This window comes from Pongo pygmaeus, chromosome X (genome assembly GCF_028885625.2).
Source record: "Pongo pygmaeus isolate AG05252 chromosome X, NHGRI_mPonPyg2-v2.0_pri, whole genome shotgun sequence".
Classification (NCBI taxonomy): domain Eukaryota; kingdom Metazoa; phylum Chordata; class Mammalia; order Primates; family Hominidae; genus Pongo; species Pongo pygmaeus.
Genome location: NC_072396.2, coordinates 116,073,570 through 116,097,311, shown reverse-complemented (window position 1 = coordinate 116,097,311; position 23,742 = coordinate 116,073,570). Strand labels below are relative to the sequence as shown.

At 41.9% G+C, this 23,742-nt stretch overlaps 1 protein-coding gene across 1 annotated transcript in view; it reads left to right on the top strand.

The window, feature by feature from the left end:
• Window positions 1-23,742, top strand: part of TRPC5 (transient receptor potential cation channel subfamily C member 5) — a 322,611-nt gene that overhangs the window by 228,024 nt on the left and 70,845 nt on the right. Inside the window, exons 4-7 of the mRNA XM_054471093.1 lie at window positions 2,163-2,499; window positions 3,847-3,986; window positions 8,849-9,171; window positions 21,119-21,314. Of these exons, the coding sequence (XP_054327068.1) occupies window positions 2,163-2,499; window positions 3,847-3,986; window positions 8,849-9,171; window positions 21,119-21,314 (996 nt within the window). The remainder of the gene's footprint in view (window positions 1-2,162; window positions 2,500-3,846; window positions 3,987-8,848; window positions 9,172-21,118; window positions 21,315-23,742) is intronic.

The window sequence follows — 23,742 nt, the reverse complement described above, 5'->3', positions numbered from 1 at the left end:
AGCTGAGTCCATACTATTTTTAATGGCCAAAGACCATCGTCTTGATCTTCTCTAACCCCTGTTTACCTCTCCAGCCTGGTCTCTTGCCATTCACAGCCTTGCAATTTAAGCTGCAGCCACCCTGACTGCTGTAGCCCCCCACATACAAGGCAGGCTCTTTTTCACCTCTATGCCTTAGTCATGCGATCCTCTCTGCTCTGGCGGTTTACTCTCTTTTCTTTTCCTCTCCCACACCTAGCCAACTGTTGCACATCTTTTAATGCTCCAGTCAGGTATCACCTACTCCAGGAAGCCTTCGCTAAGCAATCCAGATTTGTCCCTCCCTTGTGTTCCCATTATGCCGTGGTCATATCGCTTTCGGTGTCCTTACTATACAATTGTATAACTCTCCTTTTGTGCTTCTGTTTCCCTCAGTAGACTGTGAGCTCCCAACAGTTCTTCTACTGCAAAGGTCTTGCTTTACTCTTTGACTTTTCTGTATTTTCTTGGACTTCATCATCCCAGCCTTTGGCATAGGCTACTGTGGCAAAAAAAAAAAAAAGAGTAGAAAGGGACTATAGGATTTTGTCTTTTTGTGTATGAATGCGTGGAAAGGAAGTGTCAGGACATAATGGAGATCATGAACATGTTGGGAGGAAATGACATCACAGGATGAAAACATTTTAGAGCTTATTTTTGGTAGTTTCATACCAGTAATCTTCTTTAGGACAGGCTAGACCCCAAAATATATAATGGCTCACACACAACAGAACTTTCTCCGTGATGTAACAGTCCAAAACAGGTATTCTTATTCAGCAGGCTAGTTCTGCTAACATGGTTATTGAGGGACAGGGGCTGACAGAAGCCCCTAGATCACACCAGGTTATCACATCCCAGTCAGTCAGAAAAGGAAAAGAACATGGAGGAGCACACATGGGAGACCTCTATAGGCCAGACCTGGTAGTGCCACACAGCATTTCCCACAGTGAGAAATTAGTCATGTGGCCACACCTCACTGCAAGGGAGCCTGGGTAATGTAGTCCAGCTGTGTGCTCAAGGAGAAGAAGAATGGTTGTGCTGGGAAACTAGTGACCTTCACAGATAAACTAACAGTAAAGTTAGGCAAGTTTACCTTTGGTGTTGGGTAAATGATGAAAGAGGTTTATTTCCTTTGTACTAGTAAGCTAAATGGTGCAGCTCTGTTTAACCTGTCCCATGGGAAGCTGGGGTAGTCAAATGTAGGCAGTATTTAAAATCATAGTTGACAGTTGAGCTCCCTGTTGAGTCACTTACCAGGAAGTAGCAGCTGGATAATGATTTGCAATGCTGATGACTCCTTAATTATTAATCACTGACACTTTGTAGATTGCCTTTGAGTAAAATCCCAGCTGGGTTAGTATACAATAACATAATGCCAGCCCCAAAATATTTTTTCCTTTTGCATGTCTAGACTAGAGAGGGTGTTAAATAGATGGCACAGTAGCAACCTGATTCATTACAAGCTAACCAAGAGGTGCTCAAAACAAAATCAAGAAAAATAAAAACAAAATATAAAAAAGAACTCATTTTCATTTCAAACCCTAGCTACACGCATGGGTTTATTCTCTGCCAGTTTCTGTTTGCCCAAACAGAGTGGACATTGATGATGACCTCACGCAGACTGAGGGAATGAGCAGATGTGAATCAATTTGAAATGAAATATCTCCATGATTCTCTGCTAACAGGCATGTAAGTTCCCAGGAGAGTTTGTAAAACAGCTACCCAGGCTCTACTCTCTCCTCCATCCACACCCCAGAGTCTCATTTAGTCGGTCTGTGGAAGGACCAGGGGATTTAGATTTTTTAATGTTCCGTGGATGATTCTGATGTAAAACCAGGTTTGAGGAAGCACAACTCTGACAGGGTGGGAGGGACAATAGGAAGGTATGCCATGAACCAGACAGAGTGATTTTGTTTTAATATATTAAAAAATAATGAACACTAAGGAAAATCTAGTTTCATAGTTTGGCATGAAGAGCCGTCTCTGGGGTTAGATGCATTCACAGGCACCTAGAAAACAGGTCTCTTCTGGGGACTGGCCATGCAACTCCTTGCCAGAGCTGACTGTAAACTAGGAAAGGTATTACGATGGTAGACTTTCTCCTGGACATTCCAGTTGCCTAACTTGTTTTCTTCTTTTCCCAGTTTGTTGCTCAGCCCAACTGCCAACAGTTGCTTGCCACCCTGTGGTATGACGGCTTCCCTGGATGGCGGCGGAAACACTGGGTAGTGAAGCTTCTAACCTGCATGACCATTGGGTTCCTGTTTCCCATGCTGTCTATAGCCTACCTGATCTCACCCAGGAGCAACCTTGGGCTGTTCATCAAGAAACCCTTTATCAAGTTTATCTGCCACACAGCATCCTATTTGACCTTCCTCTTTATGCTTCTCCTGGCTTCTCAGCACATTGTCAGGACAGACCTTCATGTACAGGGGCCTCCCCCAACTGTCGTGGAATGGATGATATTGCCTTGGGTTCTAGGTAAGTCAAAGGGACCAGGAGCTATGGCCAGACTGCCTGATGGTCCTGTTTAAATAAACTGCTAGAACAGGCAGCCAGACTAGCTCTGAACTAGGGCACCCCCACCCCACCCCCATGCAGTGTGGTAGTACTTTGTTGGGAGTCTCAGAAATGTAGTTCCTTCTGTCCCGGGCGCTGGTCACTCAATATTGTCTGGTCCATGGTGAGATTGGCAGTACACCTAGGGCTTGCTTTTGCTAACCTAATATCTTCAAGGACAGAGAAGCTGTCTGTCAGTTAGTCTAGAGACAAAGCCAAGTATCAGTCAGGACAGGCCTCAAGTAAGGTAAGCAGAGCAAGTGCTGATCAGTCTATTCAAAGCACCTTTTCCCATAACCAAGGGGCACATGAATCTGTTCATTTCTCATGGCTACTCCACACGACCCAGTTCTTGTTCAGGGTCTACATTCTATTTGGACACTGACTTCACAACCAAGGGGGAAACCTGGGAAATTCACACATCATGGTAAAAGCAGCCCTACCAGTAGTCTCCAGGCATAATTAGATTGCACTGGACTCTCCAACACGTGGCCATCTTCTAAGTCCTTGCTACTCAAACTGTGGTCCCCAAAGCAGCAATATCAGTACCACCTGGGAGATTATTTGACACAAAGAACCTCAGGTGCCACCCAGGATCTGAATTTTAACATGATCCTCAGGTAATTCACATGTACTTTAAAGTCTGAGAAAGTGCGGCCCTAGACCACAGCCACACCTTTTACTATTTTCTTTATTCCAAGGCTGAAGAAACATCCATGTCATCAGGTAAAATTTTACAAAACTTCTACATAATGAGAGAAAAAATGAAAAAAAATGAGTTATAAATTATTTTGGGCCCCATTGCCTAGCTTTAGCCCCAACATCTGGTAGTTTGATCCATAATCAGCTTGCTCACCTGAAAACACATTGAGAAGTTCTCTTTCCTGAACCCAGTGGAAACTAAGGACATGGGATAATACTGATCTAATTAATTTATTGATGAAATTATTCCCATTCCAAAATGGAAAGGAAGTAGAATCAGGCACCCAAAATTGCAACAGCATTCCAGTAACTATAGTAAAAATGCTGAGAGTAGTACCCAGAAAAGTATAACATATGGGCATTTTCAGGAAAAGCCTACCAGGTTTGGCAAGTTCAAAACTGGGAGGTGGAGTAGGAAAGCAAGTGATTATTGTCTCTCAAGGCTTCACTCCACTGAGACCCCAATTCATTCCTTAATTTCATCCTTATTCACTTGGAGGGGGGATCCTTCTATGATGAGCAGGGCTGACCCTATGTAGAAATAAACTGTTTTCCTCCATTATTCAGGTTTCATTTGGGGTGAGATTAAGGAAATGTGGGATGGTGGATTTACTGAATACATCCATGACTGGTGGAACCTGATGGATTTCGCAATGAACTCCCTCTACCTGGCAACTATTTCTTTGAAGATTGTGGCCTATGTGAAGGTAAATTGGAATGTCTGCCATTTTTCCTACACAGCAATTTTGGCTACATTAAGCATTTGCACTGAGAGCATAAAGAGTTTTGAGAAAAAGTGATGATGATGATGGCTCAATCCATGTGGGAAATTACCATATAAACAGGCATTCTTTCAGTGGTTTGTAAGCAGTGTCCACCTACGCAAAGAAAGTGGAAAATGGAACAACTTGCAAATGAATCATTAGCTTCTGAGACTTTCAGGGTAAAAGAGTCTTCAGCTTTCGGTGTTTAAATGCTCTCTACGATATCCTCGCCAACATAATGGCTCAATGATGCTTGCATGGGGCCAGGGCAGAAAATTCACTGAATTCACTATCTCCAAAAGCTTCTCTTAATCCTTGTCACTTCATTAAAAAGGACTACTTTATATATGTCTAATATTATTCTCTCTGTGACACAATCATTAGTAATTCTTCCTCCCTGTGGAGTCATACAAAAGAAGACTGTTTCTTCCTAACAGTGCTTCTGATATGCTGTCATCTCTCCCTAACCCTCTGAGTTGTCTCTTCTCAAAGCTAAACATTCCCATTTATCTCAACTGTTCTTCATATAATGACAAGTAGCAGAATCCCAGAAACTTGACTACAGGTGGCACAGACTTTTAATAGCCCCTTCCTTTCTCATCACTTCCACCACCGGAATAATCACTCAAGCAGTTATAAATCCAGCATTTTTAGTATCACCCAACCTGTGCTTCTCTACCAATTCAGATAATGTACACACACACACACACACACACACACACACACACACACACACCACCTTAATGCTTTTCCCACACAACATTCAGCTCGAATTATCCTGAAAATAGCTTCATGTTTGACATCTTACTTTGGGTAATCAGAGGCTCTGAGTTCAGGTCTGATGCTTATTAAATAATGGGATTGCTGTCCTCCTTGTAGCCTGAGTTAAACTTCTCCATGAGAAAAGGCTGACAATTCAGTCTCCAAGATTGTATAGTCAGTCATGCTTTTTGGCACTAAATTCCACATTAAGGACTTTTAGAATGGAAATATGGCTGTCCCCCAAATCTCCAACAACTTAGTTTATTTTTGTATCCCTAATATGCATATTGCATAAATTTTAAGACCTTGGGAGTTATGTAGAGCATGCATATTGAATGCAGTCATGAAACATTTTTGAAAGGAGCCCAAGAGTAGGCCCTATACATGTGGTGATCGTTTAACACATACTTACAACTTCCTTAAGAGAAAAAGCTGGTGAGGAAAATGAATCCCTGGTTAATGTGCCTGGGTGAAATCCATGTCATTCTGGCACTCTGCTGACTAAGTAACACTGTAAAGTAAAGGGAAAAATTCTTCCTTTGGAAATGGTATTCATACACACTGGAGGAACCTTAAATTACCAATCTAGAAATTGGTGGGTTTTGTTGAAACAGGAAAGCTTAGAAAAAATGATGAAGAAAAGGATTAACATTTGGGGATATGAAAAACGTACCTGTAGATTCTCAACATTAGCTAATCACGTAACCTGTCCGACTTTACTGGAGAGGCTTCCGAAGAGTTAGATACTTCTCCATCACAAAGTATAAGGATAAATCTGCTCTATTAAGCTGGGTAAATGCCCCTTAACTGGCAAACACTTTATTCAAAGGAGACCTTTGCCAAGAAGTTGGAGTCCTTCCCAAAAAAGAATTTATAAAGCAAGACAGGCCACATGCAAAATTTGGATTTGTAATGAGAATTTATAAATGGGGATAATCAGGTCTACCCATCCACAGAAGTCCAGGCTGGATGACCTTCCCCAAGCAGGCTGAGCCAACTTCTATGAGGCAAAGCCATAAGAACTGCACCATAGGCTCCTTGAAATGTTTTCAATCACCATTGTACTGAAGCAGTACAGAAGCACCAAGGAATGAGCTGTTTTTAAAGATCCTTTATTTTATTAGAGTGCAAAATTAGTCAACAATATCTATTCCACTTCACATGATCTAAAGCAAGTACCAAAAGGCACACACCAAAGTACTCAAAAGGAACAAATATATATAAGATTGACCCTCATTGCCCCCAGATGATTCTACAAATGGAGTATAACCATTCTTTGCTTTTCTAGGATAGTACCACCTAGATCTATTCCACCACTGCCTCGCTTCCATGTATGCCAAGTAAATCTGGACTATGCTACCCACTGAGTTACGGCCTTTCCTTCAGTCAGTGCTTAGCTAAAGACATAATAACACCCCCGTCAAATTCTTATTACTATTGAGTCCCCACATTAAGCTGTTCCTCTTCATATTTTGCTTTAGGGTTTATAAAATGCAATTTACATCCTTTGAAGGGCAAGGAGGCCAATTTTCTAACTGCATTCCATTTCAAAGGATGTAAGAAAAATCACTTGCCTCCAACAACAACTAATTCAAGAGTCAGGAGACTGAATTTAATTCCCAATCTGATACTCATGAGCAGCGTTACCATGGGCAATCCCTCTACCTTTCTGAGCTGTAGATTCTGCCTCTGATAAATAAGCAGTAGATTAAACTAGATCAGTGGTGCTCAACCTTTAAAAAAAATTTTTCCCATGGTAACACATCTTTAAGCAAAAACTCACACAGTAATCCAATATATAAAAAGCCCAAAGGACTGAGTTTGGCTTGAGGAATGAGTCTTCTAAGCCTCCACTTTGGCTCCCACAGTAGCTATGAGATGCCCCCATTGAACCCCCAGGCTCTAAGGAACACAGTTTAAAACCACTGTGTTAGATCAGGGGTCAGCAAACTATGGTCTGTGGGCCAAACCTGGCCTTCTGCCATGTCCTTGTGGTTGTATATTGTCTAGGGCTCCTTTAGGATTACAAAGGAAGCATTGGGTAGTTGTGATGGGAACCATAGAGCCCACAAAGCCAAAAATATGTACTATCTGGTTCTTGACAGAAAGTTTGCCAACCTCTATGCTAGATGAGCTCCATGTTTATTCCCTGCACATACATGCTATATCTTTCTCCAAAGGTGCAAAGTATCTATGTTCAAAGTATAGATTTGCCGTGAGAATCATGTTTTACACTTCTGAGTGTTCCACAAATTCAGATTCACCATCCCATGGGCAACAGACATCCCTGAGGTTACAGTTCTGGATGAGGAGAGAGAAAACCCCAAATTATGAGCTATACATGTTCCAGTTGATGATTTCTAGTTTTAAAACATAGGTCTGTTTTGTTATCAGCAAAGAGACTATCTTTCACGTATACCTCAAACCTTTAAAGGCTGATCTATCATCTGTGCTGTGATATCAACTATCATATAAGTAACATTTAATAGAAATAGTGCTAGACTGAGTGTCTGGAGACCTGTGGATAACTTCTTGCTGGCTCTGCCACTGACTTGCTGTGTGATCTTTAGCAAGTCACTCTGCCTATCTGGATTTCCTCCATTTGTAAAACAGGCATAACCATTCCTACCCCTCACAGTAATGCAGTGCGTGTTTGTTGGGGGAGGAAAAATGTAGAAATATAAGATTTGGCCAAGAGTACATAAAACTGATTGGCCGCCTAAAAGTCTATCCGAAGCAGAAGCACAAATGTGGCAGTTTCTCCAAGCTCCTCTGACAGAGAAGAATATTGGATACACACAAGTGATTTTAACCGCACCAGTTTCCTCAGTTGTTGGAACTGAAGCACATTTTAGAAGTGCTAACAATATAATTTGGCCCCCAATGCAACATTTTCTCAGGAAAGTTGTTTACATTTAGTCCTGAGAAATTGTGATATTTAAATGTGAGCTCAAGGCAATATGCTTCAAATTAAATTCCAGGCAAAATCTACTTCTGTCCTGGGAAGGTAATAAGTAATTCCTTGTATTTCCATAACATCTCCACTTATGGAGTACACAGACTTTTGCATATGGATACAGAATCACAAACATGTGCAGTGGGTAGGAGGCATTATCCTCATTTTGTGGTGAAATTAAAAGATACAGGCAGTTTTAAGTGACAATGCCCAAATTGGAGCTCAGATCTCACAATGAATTCATCTTTCTACAAGGCTACTCCTAATATGCCAGGAGCTGGAAACCTGGGATGGGTAACCAACCCAATAAATATTGGTTCTTTCCCTCCTTGAAGCCCCTGGTTCTTCATGTGTGCTAAAGGAACATTCTGACTTACAGGGTTGTCAAATGAACTGTGAAATACATCCATTCACCACTGTATGGGGCAGTACTAAATTCATTACCTGAAAGGTTGACATGCCATTTGCAGTAGTGTAGAATACATTACAGCCTGCTAAAAATTCAGCAGAAAGCTCCAGTGAATGGCTCCCTAAGGATCCTCCATCAGCCCCAAACTGCAGTCAGCAAGGGAGTGAGAATGAACACTGCATACCGAGAAGGCTGCGTCTACTCCTTGTGTTTCAGTAACAGCACGTTGTCCATGGTGCTCAGAGCCCAGTGAGGGATTGAGGAAGTACATTTGACTTGAAATCTTTAGGAAGCAGGGTGATTTTTCCCCACTACATTGGGCATACTAGTGCCTCTGTTTCAGTGACACTCCCCAACAATCTGGTAAACCCACAGTTAGAAAATGTCTGTTGATAAGCCACAGGTGGTTGCTGCAGATGATTGATCTAAAATTTATTCTTCTATGCGTACATCCCAGGTATATACGTGGATGGGAGTGGGAGGAAGAGAGTTGTTAGCAGCACATGTTAATTGGGTGGGGCAAGAAAGACAAATAGTGTCATGCATGGGGCCTGTTGCATAATGAATGCTTGATGCATATTTTGGTGGCTTTGTTTGGGTATGGAAGCAAGGAAAAAAGGGAAAGTTTTATAAATGCTCACTGTACCCCTCATCTTGTGCACTTGTTGTTTCTTTCAGTATAATGGTTCTCGTCCAAGGGAGGAATGGGAAATGTGGCACCCGACTCTAATTGCGGAAGCACTCTTCGCAATATCCAACATTTTAAGTTCGTTGCGTCTCATATCCCTGTTCACAGCCAACTCCCACTTAGGACCTCTGCAGATCTCTTTGGGACGCATGCTGCTTGATATCCTCAAATTCCTCTTTATCTACTGCCTGGTACTACTAGCTTTTGCCAATGGACTGAACCAGCTTTACTTCTATTATGAAACCAGAGCTATCGATGAGCCTAACAACTGCAAGGGGATCCGATGTGAGAAACAGAACAATGCCTTCTCCACGTAAGACAATCCCCTTTCCTTTTTTTTTTTTTTTTTTTTTGCCATTTTTTCCACCTTCTCCATTTTTGTCCTGTTTTCAGCCTACAGCTTCATCACTGCCACTTGACTGTGAAGGCAGTGCTCACTGTGGATCCACCCAAAGGGTCAGAGGTGGAGGAATGTTCTTCTCTTGCTACAGGGTACTAGGAGATGAAGTGAAGTTAGGTGAGGTAGGAAAGAAACAAGCACACACATGAGATTCCAGGAAGTCATCTAAAGAGTTGGTTCTGAACTATGTTGGTAGCATTACATATTTTTAAAAGAATTAATTGGGGTGAGGTAGATAATTCCTCACTCAAAATGTGGCACCAAGTTAATGAAACAGCAAAGCTGTTCCTCTGAACGAGTGGCTACCAAAGCTAACTTTACTATTGTGAATCAAGGAAGGATGCAAACATGTCTTAATGCACCCCCAGTCATAGGTGTAATCTCGAGAGGGGACAGGCTGAAGGTAGGACTAGAATCCACTCTCCTGTTACATTAAGGTTTCAGGTGGGCCAAGCGTCACCCAGCACTAATTGGAAATGTCTCAGGACACAAGAGATAACTCATGATTCTGTCCATGAGTCCACTGCCTCTGAACACATGGAACTCCTGTGCCTTTGCTTAGTACTGTCAAGACGTACTTTTTGGGGGACCTTCAAGCCTTCAGAACGGCTTTTATTTTCTGATAAATCAATGCTAGGGGAAATAGACAAGAGAAAACAAATAAGTACATGTCAGGCTATTAGGAGCTGTCCTGGGCTGACCCTGAACTCAGTGTCCTACATCTTGTCCATCTCCACCCCTACATCGGGAGAGTGCAACTCATCACTGGTATTCATGGCAATGACCCCAAGGTCGTACAAGATTCTTAGTCATTAAACTAAGATACAATTTTTTCCTTATAATGCCATAAACCAAGACAGTTCAGTGGACTTGGACATTCTAGAAATGTGCTCCATAACAAAGGCCAGAGAAAAAAAGGACTGTTGCAGTGATAGAGAAAAAAAACAAAACAAAACATTGCTATCTAACTGATTCTTGTTATTTGTCTCTAGCAGCATTTCCTAAAATGGATTCACACAAACCACAGCTCAGTGGCATGTTAATAGACAGGAGAATGGAATCTATGATTAAACCTCCTGCACTAGGCCATGCTCCTTGTCTCTCTTCCCGAAACTCAGGGCTAAATCTTGGGTGTGGAAACCAGATTAATGTGCAAGGAGAAGGGGTCCAAAATGGGTTGACAAAGAGATAGTGCTATTTTGGTTAAGCCAACCAAGAGTGTATAACAGCAGCTTATCAGCTCGCTAGTGCCTGTTGACTAGGAATGGCTTCCTCTCCTGCATTACTCTAGAGACAGAACTCACAGCAACCTGTTTTCAACATAAAGAGCAATTGTGTAGTGGCCTGAGCACCAGGAGACTGCATTTTCTCCCATCAAAGTGTTCAACAGAATTAAATACATGAATGAGAGGTGCCTTTCAGGAGGTCAGGTCCCTGCCAATTATGCTTTCATGTGTACTCTGCTGAGGAAATTTATGAAATGCCTCCTTGCGAGTTTGTAATGATTATTAACACCCCCGTTGCCAACTGACATTTTGCTCCTATCGCTTGCCTAGCAGGGACAATTGAAAAGAATGGGCACCTGTCACACACAAAATTATATCTTGGGGTGTCAGATGTGCAGAAGCATTGTCATGGTGGGGCCAAATCAGCAGTAATGTTACCTCAACTTTCCCTCTATCAGTTGATTTTTTTTTCCTACGTAGAAGGCTGACTCATATTTATGTTTTCTTTTAAACGCCTCAACTCAGGGATTCATTCGTTCATTCATTCATTCATTCATTCATTTATTGAGATGGAGTCTTGCTCTGTCACCCAGACTGGAGTACAGTGGCGTGACCCCAGCTCACTGCAACCTCTCTCTCCCAGGTTCAAGTGATTCTTGTGCCTCAGCCTCCTGAGTAGCTGGGATTACAGGTGCCCACCACCATGCCTGGCTAATTTTTATATTTTTAGTAGAGATGGGGTTTTGCCATGTTGCCCAGGCTGGTCTCGAACTCCTGACCTCAGGTGATCCACCCGTCTCAGCCTCCCAAAGTGCTGGGATTACAGGTATGAGCCACTGCACCCGGCCTCAGGCATTTATCATACCTGTTAAAATACATGTTACTCAGCCAGGGAGTTAGAAAGATTCTGCTTTTAGAGAAGGGGATAGTTTGTTTATGTATCTGGTGGAAAGTTTGGTACCTGCTTATTGTTATCCTTTTCCTTCTGATTCTCCAGAGATGCCATTGCTTTTCTTCCACATAAAAAAGAAAAAACAGGCCAGTCGCGGTGACTCACACCTATAATCCCAGCACTTTGGGAGGCGAAGGCAGGCAGATCACCTGAGGTCGGGAGTTCAAGACCAGCCTGACCAACATGGAGAAACCCTGTTTCTACTAAAAATACACAATTAGCCGGGCGTGGTGGCACATGCCTGTAATCCCAGCTACATGGGAGGCTGAGGCAGGAGAATCGCTTGAACCCGGGAGGCAGAGGTTGCAGTGAGCCGAGATCATGCCATTGCACTACACTCTAGCCTGGCCAACAAGAGCAAAACTCCGTCTCCAAAAAAAAAAAAAAAAAAGAAAGAAAGAAAGAAAGAAAAAAGAAAAAAACAATCTTTTCTCCTTAGGCATACAATTTAAGGGAAACTCATTGTCCTTGCTGACAACCACATGACAGTACTGTTGGGGGTTTGAGTTTGGTATTGCATACTGGGAATACGTGGCCTTCATCTGCTGTCAAGAGAAGCAATTAGAAAGACATTATCATTCTGAAGACAAAGGACTTGTGAGAGAAAAAGAAGCTAACTTGATCCAGCCCTTATCTCCTGATGCCTCCTGAATATACCTGGCTGTTTCACAGGCCCCTCAAATACAGGATGTCCACAACTAAATTCCTTATTCCTTTTCTCTGTATCTTCACTTCCAGCCTATATCCCCTTTAATTCCTCATCTCATTAAATGACACTAGCCGGACTCCTAGGAGTCATCTGGGACTCTTACACCTTCCCTCATGAAACACATCATCAAGTGTGTCACTCAGCCCTATCAGATCTACTTCCGAAGTATCCCTTGAATACCCCTCTCTCTTTCTCTCTGTCTCTCTCTCATTCTCTCTCTCTCTCTTATTCTCTCTCTCTCATTCTCTCTCTCTCTCTCACATACACACACACACACACACACTTATCCCACTGTCTTGGTTCAGGCCCAAATCATTTCTCCCAAGGACTGTGGCAACAGACTCTTGACTGGTCTCTCTGCCTCCAATCTGGTCTTCTCTCCAAACAATCTCCTACTTGCTATGCGGAAGTTTCTTTCTAAATACCTGTTGCATCCTGGCCCCCACTGGCTTCATGCCTGCCAGAATATCTGAATCTTCTCCATAAAATCTTGCCTCTTTACCATAACAAACAGGGCCTTGGTAATCTGACTCTTGCCTCTCCAGTCTTTTACTGCTCTCCTCCTTTGTCAACATTTTGCTGTTCTCCAGCTACAGGAAAGTGTCTCAGCCCTTCAGACCTTTGTACATCACATGCCATTACCTCTGAATGGAATACCCATCCTCACCTAGCCAGCCTGGCAAACTCATACCCATCTTTCCAACTGCTGCCAAAGGGCTACCTGTTCTTAAGCCTTTCTTATCCTCCCTAACCCCACTCTCAGCTGCAGGCTTCTTCTAGAATGCATGTTTCCCATGGCATTCTGAACACATCTCCATTATGTTACATAAACTGTTGTATTTCAGACATCTGTGCCTCTCTCTCCCACCAGACTGAGACTCCCATCTTAGTAAGCTTTGCATCTGCCATAGAGGGGCCTAAGATATAAAGGTGCTCAACATGGCTACTGAACAATTGAGTGAAAAGACAAAGATGATGTCCAAAAGCAATCCTATTTTTTAAGCTTTTTATTTGGAGATAATTGTAGTTACATTGTATTCGGAAGAAATAATAGAGAGAGAAATCTGTAAATCCTTCACCCATTTTTCCCAGGCATAATATCTTGCATAGCTGTAGTACATTATCACAACCAGGAAATCAACACTGATAAAATCCAGTGGCCTCATTCAGATTTCACCAGTTTTATGTGCAAACCATTTGCAACAACATACATGGGCCTAAGAGTAATCTTGTCTTTAATTATAGATAATCTACTTCTGCCTCTGCCCACCCTGCCCCCCAGGATGACTGAAGTATCTGGCCAACTCTGTCACTCTACTGATCCACTTTGAGCTTGCTTTCAGCAAAAACCCTTGGCCTTTCTCCTACCTCTCTCATCCTGTACTTGGGCACTTGGCCCGAGAGCAAAGCTCTATATTGATCCCTATATATTTCATCTTATTAGTTCCAGCCCCTTGCTCCAAGGTGTTGAAGTCTTTCTGAGTCTTTATCCTGTCATCCAGTTTATTAGCTTTCCCTCTAGTCTTGTGTCATCTGAAGATCTAAGAAGCATGCCATCGATTTCCATCCAAAGCGTTGAAAAAACTGTCAGGCAGGCTTGGTATTCGTTGGGTGGAATATTGGGCAGCTATTAAAATGATACACATGAAGACTCTGTATATACATTAAAAAGTGTCTAAACCCAAAATGTGTAATTTTTTAAAAATCACAGAAATTGGGCTGGGCGCTGTGGCTCATGCCTGTAATCCCAGCACTTTGGGAGTCTGAACCGGGCAGATCACTTGAGGTCAGGAGTTCGAGGCCAGCCTGGCCAACATGAGGAAACCCCGTCTCTACTAAAAATACAAAAATCAGCCAGGTGTGGTGGTGGACACCTGTAATCCCAGCTACTTGGGAGGCTGGGGCAGGAGAATCGCTTGAACCCGGGAGCCAGAGACTGCAGTGAGCCAAGATGGCTCCATTTCACTCCAGCCTGGGCAACAGAGCGAGACTCCATCTAAAATATATATATATAATATATATATATATACACATATATATATACACACACACATAGATAGATAGATAGAGCTATAGATAGATCAATAGATCAATCCCAGGCTGGGCATGGTGTCTCACGCCTGTAATCTCAGCACCTTGGGAGGCCGAGGCGGGTGGATCACCTCAGGTAAGGAGTTGGAGACCAGCCTGGCCAACATGGTGAAATCCCGTCTCTACTAAAAATACAAAAATTAGCCAGGCATGGTGGCATGAACCTGTAATCCCAGCTACTCAGGAGGCTGGGGCAGGAGAATCACTTGAACCTGGGTAGTGGAGATTGCAGTGAGCCGAGATTGTGCCATTGCACTCCAGCCTGGGCATCGCATGGAGACTCTGTCTCAAGAACAAACAAACAAACACCAGAGATTGTATAAACTATGATTGCAACTATGTACAATTAGACATTCAAATGAATAATAATCTATAAAGACAAAGGAATGTAAAATAACAAGGTGGAAAGTTTAATAATAATAATGAAAATAATCAATATTTACTGAGTGCTAGGAACAGGCACTATTACAAATCAGCTTTTCGTGAATTAACTCATGTAATCCTCACTACTATGCTATCAGGTAGACAGTGTTGTTATTATCCATTTTACAGATAGGGAAACTAGAGTACAACGCAGTTAATCAGGCTGTCCCGAGTTGCATAGATGGTAAGTAGCAAAGACAGGATTTCAATCCAGGTATGCAAGCTCCAGTCTGTACTTTTACCTAGGGATACAGGTGTAAGACTGGTTTTGTAAAGGTATGTAAGATTTGTTGTATACAGTTGCAATAATCATGAATAAATTAAAAGCGAAAAAGGACAGAGGCATGACCTAGCAGGCCACTGTGACCTCCTTCAAGGCTATTACCATTCATTTGCAGCTACTTTTACTTAATCAGTGGTGATTTCTCCACCCATCATTCAGCCAATATTTTCCTATCTTGTTAACATGGATACACACGTAGTTCCCATCAAACACTCTTTTTTTTTGTTCTGGTCAGGTCATAAAGGTTCTTATTGGTTATCTCTGGCTTTTCCTCCTAATTCCAGTCCATATCCTTCCTGATGCTATTATCACAGGATGGTGCTACTCGTTTGTACTTTTCTTGGTTATGTGTTTCTCCTGTCATCTTTTATAGACTCCTTCAATAAACATTTCTTCAACAATTCCTATGTACCAGGCAATGAGGATACTGAGGAAGATGGAATCCTTATCTTTAAGAAGTTCATAGTCTAATGGGGAACGCAAATAAACAATTAGAATAGCTGCTATTATTAATGCTTACCATATGCAAAGTACCTTAAAGTGCTGAGCACTTTACATGCAGTATCTTAGGTGATACAGTTATGAGGCTATGTGTGTGGGCTTCAGAGTCAAAAGAGCTGGGTACAAACTCTACCTCTGATACTTCCTGCCTGTGTGACCACTCTGTGCCTCAGTATCTCATCTGAAAAATAGAAGAACAATAGTCGCTACTTTATAGACATATAGCCAAATATAATATAGTCAGCCCTTCATATCTATGTCTTTTGCATCCATGGATTCAACCATCCGTGGATCAAAAATATTTTTTAAAAAATGAATGGTTGCATCTGTACTGAATATGTACAGACTTTTTTCTTGTCATTATTCTCTAAATAATACAATATAGCAACCATTAACATGGCATTCACATTGTATTAGCTATCATAAGTAATCTAGAGATGATATAAAGTATATGGAATGGGCCAGGCATGGTGGTTCATGCCTGTAATTCCAACACTTTGGGAGGCTGAAGCAGGAGGATCACTTGAGGCTAGGAGTTCAAGACCAGCGTGGGCAATATAGCAAGACGCCTGTCTCTCCAAAAATTGTTCTTTTGTTTTTGTTTTTGTTTTTGTTTCTGTTTGAGACGGAGTCTCGCTCTGTCACCCAGGCTGCAGTGCAGTGGCACGATCTTGGCTCACTGCAAGCTCCACCTCCCAGGTTCACACCATTCTCCTGCCTCAATCTCCCGAGTAGCTGGGACTATAGGCGCCCGCCACCACGCCCAGCTAATTTTTTGTATTTTTAGTAGAGATGGAGTTTCACCGTGTTAGCCAGGATGGCTATACGATCTCCCGACCTTGTGATCCGCCCAACTTGGCCTCCCAAAGTGCTGGGATTGTAGGTGTGAGCCACCGCATTTTGAAAAAAATTAGCTGGGTGTGGTGGTGCCTGCCTGTAGTCCTACCTACTCAGGAGACTGAGGCAGGAGGGTCACTTGAGCCCAGGAGTTCAAAACTGCAGTGAGCAGTAATTGTGCCACCACACCCCAGCCTGGACGACAGAGTGAGATCTTTTCTCTATAAATAAATAAATAAAAACAATCAAAATGAAAAAGTATATGGGAGGATATGTGCTTACGTTATACATAAACACTATGCCATTTTATGTAAGGCACTTGAGCATCCATGGATTTGGGTATCGTAGGAGGTCCTGGAACCAACCCTTTGCAGATATCGAGGGACAACTGTATATGCAAAGCACTTAGCACAATGCTTGGCATATAGTAAGAGCACAATAAATGTTAGCAATTAGTATTTATCTTACCAAGAATCATTTTTGAGATGAGGAAAACTTGAAGTTGAAAGGCTACGTAACTTTCCCAACATTATTTAATAAATGGCGGGGTCTAAAGTTCTCTCTTAGGCACTCTCCTCTATTGCCTCTACAGTGTGATTTGTGCATTTATGGAACAAGGCTTGGGTGCTATGGGAGCAAAAAAGAGGAGCATCTAACCCAGCCTTGTAGGAAAGGAGTTGGGGCAGGCTTCTAGAGGAGGTGGGGCTTCAACAGAGCCTCAAAGGTCAAACAAGAACTAGACAGAAAAGGAGAAAGGAAAGAAGTAGAAGCTAGAGGTTGGGGCAGGGTGAGGGTATCCTATCCAGAGACAGGAACTTGTCAAAGGCATAGTGGAATGAGAAATAGCAGGTCCAGGGAACTGTGGAATGGGTAAGGGTGATACCAAAGGGTCACCTGTGTTGGGATTACAGCTTTTGCTCCATTTAGGCTATCAACATACAACTTGGGAAATATAGGATGATGTCCCTGCTTTCTCCCAACAAGCCTTTAACTTCGAGTTCACCCTCTAGTTCGTCTTTGTTGGTCTGAATTAGGTCCAGAGGAGTAAATCCTCTCCATACTCCTTCTACTTTTTGAAAGGGTAATTCCTCATCTCAAAGATGAGACTTTCGGCAAATGTTCAGAGGACTGAGTTCCCATCCCTGTTCTACTTTACCCCTCTTAGCTTTGTGATCTATTTGTAGATGGCTCCCAACATGTGCAAGTTCTCCCTTAACCACCTGTTATGGATTTGTCTTCTGTGCATTTAATATCAAGTTTTCTTGAATCTTTGTATCTTCAGTCTATGCCTCTTCTTGAGCTAGCAAGTTCCATATGTTTGTTTACTCTCTGCTAAATAAAAATGGACTAGTTGCTTTTTTCTAAAATAATCCCTCTTTAAAATTCAAAAGATAGTCCTTTGTCATTAAGATTCTATGGTTTGTCAACAAGTCTTTCCATCCCTGTGATGACTTTATTATAGACCCAGCACCAGGTAGTACACTCCCACCACCACCAGTGGTGGCCCTTTCCCTGTGTATTAAACTGAGTCTAGAAGCCACAGAACCTCCAGCAGATGTCTCACCAGAATATTATTTTCCACCTCACATGCCAGTCCCTTATTTTACCTGGGCATGCTTTTCAGCAGGCCAGCTTCTCCTGATGACCGGACCACACTGTAATATTTTAAGAAACATGTTGAGGACATTCTCACTACCAACCACCAAAACGGAGGAATGATCTTTCCTATCCCTCCCCATTTTCCCCTCTTGTACAATTTTATCCATAAGGTTTCCCTGATTAGAATATCAGCACAGTTGAAGGCAGATTTATTTATTTACTTATGCATGCATTCATTGTTTGTTTATTATTTATTTATTTACTCATATGTCGAGAGAGACAGGGTCTAGCCCTGTTACCCAGGCTGGAGTGCAGTGGCATGATTATAGCTCACCGCAGCCTCAAATTCCTGGGCTCAAGCAATCCTCCCATCTCAGCCTCCCACGTAGCTGAGACTACAGGCACATGCCACCATACCTGGCTTTTTTTTTTTTTTTTTTTTTTTGATAACGGGGCTTTGTTATGTTGCTCAGGCTGGTCTCAAACTCGTGGGTTCAAGTAATCCTTCCAATATTGCCTCCCAAAGCTCTGGGATTATAGGCATGAGCCACCTTGCCTGGCTGAGGGAAGATTTTAAATGCTCAGACTTTTACTTTTAGGGAACGTTTGTATCTGTCAGTGGAACAACTAACAATAAACTCTATCTTCAAGCATAAGCCATTGCAATTTTAATTGTTGTAGGGGTAGAGGTGAAGGTAACATCTATTCAGGAGAAGCAACTAATTAAGTAAGACTCTACCAACATATTGATTACATATTTGCCCTAGTTTGTGGCCTTATTGTCTGTCAGGAAATCAACAAACACTTACTGAATGCATTCTGTGTTCAAGGTCATTCAGCTTCCAGGGACTCTGGTTCCTCAGAATGACATTCCTACTCACTGCAGCTGCTCTTTAAAATTCTGAACTACAATCTGCCCTGGCTTCTGTTACCTAGCAGCTGTGCTAGCTGCTTGTGCTATTTACTGCTGGCCTCCTGCCTGCCTGATTTCTGGTATCTAATAGACATCATCAGGTTTTGACTGTGCCCTCCTAGCAGGGGCCAGATTACTTAGCCCCATGTCTTCCTCATTTTTCAACCCTCTGCCTGGTTCTGTGATGCATTGTATTGCCTGGCCCTGACTGGTAGAGTCTCCTGAAAATTTAGATCCTGTGATAGGTCTGACTTGCCATATTGTCTGGTTCTTGTGCCCTGGCCCCTGAACTCCAGACTCTCATCTTACTATTGATTCTCAAATGCTTCACCAGCTGGCATTTATCTTCACCAAACAAAAAGCAAATTTATTCCTTTTAGGCTAGCTCTCCAGCAGTGTGATGCTGAAAAGATCATGGAATTTATCTATGATAATCAGAGAAGAGCCACTTAGCAAGTTGAGAAGGCCCATGTGCACATTGCCCAGGCAGCCCTGAAAAGGGCCCTTGAGGGTCAGGCCAGTGCAGAGCACAGCCTTAAACAAAATAAACTAGCCCTTGTTGTGCAGCCTACTGACTGCAAAATTGTCAATGGGATTGGAATCTTCTCTACTTTAATCTAATGATAACAGTAATAGTAATAGTTTACATGTATTCATTCATTTCTTCAATAAATGTCATTTAGTGCCTATTATGTGCCAGCTACCTAGCAGCTATGTCTCTGCCTCCATAGAGCTTACATTCTGGTAGAGAGGGACGGAAAATAACCATTTAAACCAAAAATTACCTAATATAATTTTATGAAGCTTCAAGTGCTACAAAGAAAATTAAATAAGACAATAGGATAGAGAAAAACTGATGGAGCTACATTAGGTAGAGCAACCAAGAAAAGCCTCTCTGAAGAAGTGACATTTGAGCTGAGACCTTGATGATAAGAAGGCAGCTGTGTAAAGATCGGGGGGCAGAGCACTTTCAGACAGAGGGACTCCTTAAAGCACCTCTCACCCACCTCTAAAATGAACCAAAGAACAAATCCCTAAGACTCTCAAAATACATTGTGCTCATTAAGAACAACACATTTCGAGCACACTGAAAAATGCATCCATTCTTAAAGTAGCATTTCTTATGTTCTGCATGGTTTCCATAGGCTTGGGCAATGGCTAATCTCTGCCACCCACGAACTGGCTGCATTTTATTGCTGTATTCAGATTTCTGAATATAAAGCAAAAGAAACCCTAGACACGAAAAGCATATCATTGCAGTTAGATGTTTGGATGTGAAGACTAAGAGAGGAAATAATAATTTGAGAAGCCATCAATATAGTGGTTTTGGAAGGGCAGACAGACCTAGATTTGAGATCTGGCTCAAAACTTACTAGTAAGCTGTCCTTGGGCAAATCATTCAGTCTCTGAATCTCTGTCTCATCATCAGTAACAATAAAATTTTACAAGGATCATAATGATAATGTATGTATGTAAAAGTACCTATCATGCTTATAAGTTCTCGATAATAGTTGAGTTCTCAATAATAAAAGCCTCAATAGTAGTTGGTTAATGTATCATTAACAATTATCTGTATAAAGTGTTAATTTGAGAATCCTCAAGCTCCTCCATGCAGTTTAGAGTTATCTGGGTCCTGTGAGAGCCACAAAAGAAGTATCAGAAATGGTAATTTGTTCTCATGTTCACTCAGCCAGCAAATGCCAGAACTGAGATCCTAACCCAGTGCAATCTAACCCAAGCACCATTCTCCTGCCTCAGCCTCCCGAGCAGCTGGGACTACAGGCGGCCGCCACCATGCCCAGCTAATTTTTTGTGTTTTTACTAGAGACAGGGTTTCGCCATATTAGCCAGGATGGTCTCGATCTCCTGACCTTGTGATCCACCCGCCTCGGCCTCCCAAAGTGCTGGGATTATAAGCGTGAGCCACCACGCCTGGCCTGAAGCACCATATTCTTAACCACTGCATGTATTGCCTCTGCATAATTAGAATGGTAAAAAAATAACATGGTCTGAAGACAAAAGATAAAGTTTGGTAGAGGAAGTAGCTCTTGAAATAAGCCCTGAAAATTTTTAGGCTATGCATAGACTGAGAAGAGGGAATGGTATTTCAGGTAGAAAAGCAAAGCATAAGACATAGAAGTGGAAACAAACAAACAAGTGGACATGGATGGTCAGTCTGTGTTAGGGAAGAGCCCAAAATATGTGAGATCACCAGTTTATCTGTCACAGATCTGGCAGCCCCTTCATTAAGCAGATCACCTTACATTTTCTCTCTTTTCTTGCTCTTCTTAAAGAACTAACTAACCTGCTCTTTGATCCCTTTTAGGCTCTTTGAGACTCTTCAGTCACTCTTCTGGTCTGTATTTGGCCTTTTAAATCTATATGTCACCAATGTGAAAGCCAGACACGAATTCACCGAGTTTGTAGGAGCTACCATGTTTGGAACATACAACGTCATCTCCCTGGTAGTGCTGCTGAACATGCTGATTGCTATGATGAACAACTCCTATCAGCTTATTGCCGTGAGTAGCTTTGCTTTACAAGCGTGCTTACTTTTGTTTCAGCTTGGGGCAACATCGGCATGGAGTTCATTAGAAGCTCAATGAAAGAGTTCGTCTGCCTCAATTAATTTACATTAGCTTTCCTAGTTGTTAGACTGAATTATTTCTTTCCAATGCAATTCAGGTTGGACTCTTAGTCTATAGAATCTTCATCATCTAATATGTTATTCTAGTGAATAAGATTTTCTACCTACTTATTGAAAATATTTCTAAATTTCAGAATCAATTTTCTTGCCTCAGTGGAAAACTCAGGGTTTGAGCACAATTTGGCTACAATGTGTCACCTCACTCATCTCCAGGGTTAATTCAGCTGATCTGGTTCTCTAGGCAAGAGGGCCCTATCTCCCTCTTCACTACAAACATCTCCCTCTGAAAACTAAGAATCACATTGACAAGGATGGTCTTCTGAGAGAGAGACAGAGAGGGGAGGGGGCTACGTTTTTTCCTATTTTAAAAAACAGAGATGGGGTCCTGATATGTTGCCCAGGCTGGTCTGAAACTCCTGGCCTCAAGTGATCCTCCCACCTCAGCCTCCCTAAGTGCTGGGATTACAGGCATCAGCCACTGCACCCAACCAGTGGCTATTTTTTAATCAAGTATATATAAGTAACTGCACTCCATTGCGAGGCACTCCTAAGTAGAGTCCATTGCTGAATTTTTTTTGCACCATCATGTTACCATTTAGATCAGCAGTGTTTATTCCCCTAGACTAGAAATAGTGAAAGTGTAGGATACAGGATCAATTTAGTCCCTGCCCTGGTTTTTATGTCAAAGTAGATATCTAACCTTAGCTTATTTTATTTTAATCTGCATATAATTCCTAGAAATTGAGTTTTGGCAAAGGAGTCCTCATTACCTGAGGTCTGATTTAGTTGGGCATTAGTAAATTTGGATGTGTAGTTCCTACTATAATGCTAGATTACCCCCTCTGGATCAGTCTGTTGCTCAAAGTTTTTGCTGTAGCAGAGAAAGTACAAAATAAATAAACCCAAGTCTTGTTTTCCTTTCTAGATGCTATTTCTCAGATTTGGTTTGCCACTGAGGAGTTATTTAGCCTATAGAAAAGAAGCTCAAATTATTCGTTACATATACATAGATATATATATATATATGTATGTATATGTGTGTGTGTGCATATATATATATATATGCACACACACACACACACACAGCCATACATGCACATTGTCCATGTCTTAAATATTATTGTTAATAGTGAACGTCTGTGATCCATTTCCACTAAGGACAGAACCAAAAAGGAATGGAGTAGGAGGCTTTTGAGTTACCTATTTGGGAGAAATTCCTAACTATAAATAGCAATGAAATAAATATATTCTCACAGGTGGGTCTATAGAATTTCTGTTATTGGAGAGTTTAAAAAATTAGGATATAAAATTGTCTGCTAGGATAGTTTAGATATTAGGTATTTAGGTGGTAGAGAAGGGAGAGGAGTGTAGTGGAAAAAAAGATTTGAAGTTAATAAACCAGGGACTCTAATCCTAGTTCTGTGGTTTATAACTGCATGTCTTTAGTAACTTACTTTCCCCTCTTGAGCCTCAGTGTCGTCATCCAAAAGTGAGGGTATTGAGATCAATGGTTTTTAATATCCTTGCTAGCTCTGACATCCTATGTGTCTGGGTGCCTACAGATTAACAAGGTAGGCTCACAAGGTCCTTTCTAGCTCTGAAATTCTGTTTTTCTGTTGCATTTGAAATTCAATATAGTTCAGTTCCATTCACTCATTCCCCCTCATTCAAACAACTAGGCCAAGAACTCTAAAATGATTTATGTTCACTCCTAGTCTATCTCTATAAGGGGGCAGGGGCAGGCATGGAATCTCAGGAATTGACTTTTCCAGCTCCTCTGCTTGGCATTCTATCGTTCACCCCTGCCAAAGATGGCAATATTCATGCAAAGGCATTTGTAATTTTCTCACTGGGTGTCTGACAGCTGATTTTTCCTTGTGACAGTAGAAAAGGGAGAGATTTTCTTGTCACCTAATGCAGGACTGTGGTCCTTCTCACTGAGCTCAGTGACATTTTCTAGGAAGGGTGAAAATAATCAACTCCAGCTCTCATCACCACCTGCTGGTAGTAAGTTTTGTTTTAATGCCACCTACTGCTGCACCCAAAGAAAACACATTGGCTTGGGAGGGAGCCAACGGTAGATGGCCTAAATGGAGTCTATACCATCTCATAAATCTGAAGTCATGGCCAACCATTCTGAATAATATCTTTACTGCTTTTGGATCCCACGGGAGTGTGTTTTTACCATTTGGAAATGGATCCAGTGGGATCCTGATATTGGACAATCTGATTCCAAAAATACCTGGATCTGCTTAAGTGGTAAGGGCCAGAAAGTAGATTTAATTTCATTTGCAACATCTCTG